Source organism: Laccaria bicolor, genomic scaffold (genome assembly GCF_000143565.1).
Source record: "Laccaria bicolor S238N-H82 LACBIscaffold_197 genomic scaffold, whole genome shotgun sequence".
Taxonomy (NCBI): domain Eukaryota; kingdom Fungi; phylum Basidiomycota; class Agaricomycetes; order Agaricales; family Hydnangiaceae; genus Laccaria; species Laccaria bicolor.
The window spans coordinates 9,802-13,753 of record NW_001890055.1 but is presented as its reverse complement, the minus strand read 5'-3'; the positions used below and the strand labels follow the sequence as shown (position 1 = coordinate 13,753).

The 3,952-nt window shown below is 48.6% G+C and overlaps 2 protein-coding genes across 2 annotated transcripts; both read left to right on the top strand.

Annotated features, from left to right (window-relative positions):
* Window positions 1-301: 301 nt before the first annotated feature.
* Window positions 302-605, top strand: LACBIDRAFT_300244 (uncharacterized protein; the record flags this gene model as incomplete). The annotated part of the gene is made up of 2 exons (XM_001890849.1): window positions 302-519; window positions 575-605. 2 exons carry the CDS (start codon window positions 302-304, stop codon window positions 603-605), a joined length of 249 nt encoding a protein of 82 aa, XP_001890884.1.
* Window positions 606-3,499: 2,894 nt separating this feature from the next.
* LACBIDRAFT_300243 (uncharacterized protein) lies at window positions 3,500-3,952 on the top strand (the record flags this gene model as incomplete). The annotated part of the gene is made up of 3 exons (XM_001890848.1): window positions 3,500-3,645; window positions 3,699-3,717; window positions 3,773-3,952. The coding sequence occupies 3 exons, from the start codon at window positions 3,500-3,502 to the stop codon at window positions 3,950-3,952; spliced, it is 345 nt and encodes a 114-aa protein (XP_001890883.1).

The following is a 3,952-nucleotide window of genomic DNA, read 5'->3' as shown; positions in this document are numbered from 1 at the left end:
GGGGATTTGTCTGGGCCACATGCCTTGAAGGGTGATGGCCTTTTGATTTGGCACTCAATCTGTTCTGGGGTGATGGGTGGCAGTGCTGGAAGCGGGTCAGGGTAGTCGAAGTTTCTTGGTACTCTTGAGACGTCCGGCTTCTTTGGGAAGAAAACATGGGCCAGGGCCTTCACCTTGCCTTCATTGGTGTTAACCTCCCTTATTAGTCCATCCGTGCCTTCGTCTGCTACAGGCCACGTTTTACTGCATCAGGTTCTTCCCTATGCACTGTGCTCTTTTTTTCCATGTGTTCTCCCCCCGGATGTGCCCACACCGACATGTTGCATGTAGTGCATGGTCAGTTGAGAATGACATGTTGAAGCTCCAACTACACGAAATCAAGTTGTTCGTCTCGGAGCCCCACAAAAAGTTGTCAGAGCAGTTGAATGGGTACCATATTGCTCTAGACCCTGCAATGTGGCTTGTGAAGAAAGAGGGTATGATCTCAGATAGAGAATGGAGAAGTTTAATGGGCTGCAGGTTTGCATTATGTTTTTATCGTTGTCAGTGACATGCTGATCCCTTGATTTACCAGGCAAGAAAGAAGGGAAGAAGAGGAAACATGACAATGCTTCTGCATCTGTCACAGAAAAGAAAGAGAGGAAGAAATCTGGTGAACCAGCAAAAGCCAAGCTAATGAAAGATGCTGATGCTGGAAGCACTACAAGGAAGGCCAAGGCCACCAATTGCAATGACAATGGAATGTCTAAACATTCCAAAAAGTCCTGAGCAATGGTTGAGTCGGAGGATGAAGGTGAAGATGATTTCTCGCTGAAGCTTTTCGCAAGCAATCAAAGTGTCCATAAGATTTAGAAGAAGCTACTCCAAGGCCTCCTCTCCTCCAGAGTGTACTGTAAAAAAAGACTAAGATGAGCACCAAATCAATACTCCAGAACAACACAAGGAAAACTTGCTCAAGTACAACTAACTCACAACACATTGAGGCCACCCCATATCAAACCCCACCCATGCGTCATGAGGTCTCTTCCTCACCCTCCACCCCTCCCCACCTTGCCACTTTTGGCCCTCTGCCCCTTCATCACCCTCTCCCTCATCCGACACCCCTTCCACGGCTGCACTGTCACCCTATAACCCCAAGACGCTCATCCCAGAATAAATACTCCTGGGGGGTGCTGTGGTCCCCTCGAGAGCTTGTAGGACATTTGACCAAGTGCCCCTTGTGAAGTGTTGATCGGGCCTTGACATGCATGTGATGATAGTGACTGGGATGGCAAGTTGGGGTGTATGGGGCTGCTGCTGCTGCTGTGGCGGTGGTAGTAGTAGAAGACGTAGAAGTCTTGGCCATAGGAGCAGGAGTAGGCCCAGTCACGAGGAAACACCCAAAACTGCATAAACAACCCCCTGCAACCTCGTAACACCCACCAAGATAACCAACATCTTGCCCCTTTCATACTCTGGCATCTGTATCCTGCTCCCACCCCTCCTCACACAATCACGCTCCTGGCTACACTGCGGTGCATGAGCGGGGTACCACCGTTGGCCTGGCCAAGGCAGAGGAGACACCTGAAACAATGAGGGACTTGAGCCCATGTGCACGGAAGAAAAGTACCTCTTCAGAGGAGCGGTTGTGATAAAGGGATCAACTTGGTTTACCTTCATAGTGGGAGTAAGTTCAAGACAAGACAAATACCCAGAGAGAAAGAACATACGCAAACGATGCACAACCCCATACACCTCCCACAGCGAGATGCATCAGCTTTTATCTGTTCCTGGGGAACTTCTTCGTGGCAATGAGTTCTGTCTTGCTGAGTATGAGGTCTAGCATGCCCTGCGGCACAAGTTTGTCCACCAACATGAGATCTGCGTGGATAGTGAGTATGTGGTGTGTGAGGAGGGGGAAGAAGAAGTGTCTGTGCCCAGAGCCCAGCAGGATGAATCGCCTGAGTTTGGGAGTGGGCAAGAAGGTGTGAATAGGTGGTGGATTCAAAGGTTTGTCCACCGTCAGCCTGAGCATCTTCGTCTGAGAGGGTAGCTAATTTGAAGAGGGGCCAGTTTTCGCTCACTTGAGTGACCAATTTCATTCTTCAACAGGGTGGTTGGGAGTGAGGACACCGCTGTCCTCTGCAGACACTTGGGCAACCTCACCACCACCTCCCTTGAAACCCTCAACGCTAATCGACTCCCCTTCTATTAGTCGCCATGCCCACTTGCAAGGCATAGATTCTTTCATTGTCGGGTGCAAGAACTGATGAGAGGAACTGAAAAGTTGCAGAGATCGGTGTGTCGAGTTCTTCTAGGCCTGAGGGGAGAGGCTAAGAGAGTGTCCATGGTAGATGCCAATGCAATGTTTGCATCCTGTAAGCCAAGCATGCAGATCAACGAGCTGGTCCCAATCTATAAGTCCAGTTGGCGTTCCCGGATGTGCCATTGATTTTTCTTGCAGGCTGCCTTTTGTGAGAATGTATACATATGAAGCATCAGCTTCGAGAGCTGCAAACGACCGTGATGCAGCAAATGGTCCCGATTTATGATGAGGATTCCCCCTCATTGCAAAATGGAAAGAATGAATGAGGGAGGCACCTGCACGTAGGTTGGGGAGCTTCGGAGGTGGCTAGATGCATACAATATCAACAGTCCGAGGATTAAACAAGGCAGTTGGCATGGGGAACATTTGTTGTGGTTATATGCGGGAACAGTGAAATTTGTCAACTCGTCGAGGTAGTGGAAAGAGAGAACGACCAAAACAAACGTTCAACACGGATTTGATTGTTGACCACCAACATCTCCACCAACTTTGCTAGCTTACCATTCACGTGCCTGGGAATCTCTTGTTACATTTGCAGAGCTGTCCAGTTCTCCTGCTCAACATTCGCTGGGTGAGTATTTGATCTGTCATTGCTCATTGAGAGTAAACCTGACACGGAATTGCAAGTTCGCGCATGGCGCACAAGCTTTCAAACCGGTGGAGGGCTATCTATTCCGATTCATTCAACTACTTTTTCATTCACAGCCCTCATGTCCTTGTTTTCCATGAACGTCTCATCACCATAATCCTGGTCCACAGTTGATTTGGAAACCCACATCAACCACCCTTTGAGTGAAGTGAAAGATCAATGACAAACGGAGAGGCGATTGTCTTGTCACTGAAGTTTATGTGCGTGCCCTCTTTTCATCTACTTTCCTTAAAGTGTCCATCTTCTGATCATCTATCCTACAGTTCACATTGTGCACCATACCCCCCCATGAACTCAACACAGGTGTTTTGGGATATTATTAGACCGGAAAGCTCCCTGTAACACCACTTTCAAGACGACAAACAATAAACTGTACATTTTTACAGTGCAGAGGAGAGGCTAGTCATGCAACGGTAGACGATTTGTGCTGTTTATCAGGTGAGCATCCATGGTTTGAGTGATGCTTCCCTTTCTAAAGCACCATTACCAGAAGGTGGGTCACTCACCCATACCAACTCCTGCGGTGATTGACTGCCCTGAACTTCATGATGATGCTGCTTTTTGGCTCGCCCCACTTACATCTCAGCACTCCGCAGCTGTACCGACAGCTCGCCGTAACAACAATAATCCAACCCAAGAAACTCCAGTGGTGCACAGATGCCTCATTGTGCTTCCATCATTCGATACTTCGGTAGGTGGGACTTTGGATCTTTGATTGTAATCATTCCATCGGCCTGACAATAGAGTTTCGCATAACCGCTTGGTACGACATCATGCCTCCCCTCTTGATGATGAGCTAATTGGTTGGTCTTTGGTAGGATCTGCGAGGCAAGGCCCGAGCTGCAGGAAACCAAGATCATCCTTGTGATCCCCATCGTTTGTCGTCAGCCGCAGTGGATCCTTGTCCTCCTACAGGATATGAATTACAACTGGATCTAGTGAGGATGATAGTAGGGAGAGGGATGAGAAGGAATGTGAGGAACACCAAGGATGGATGA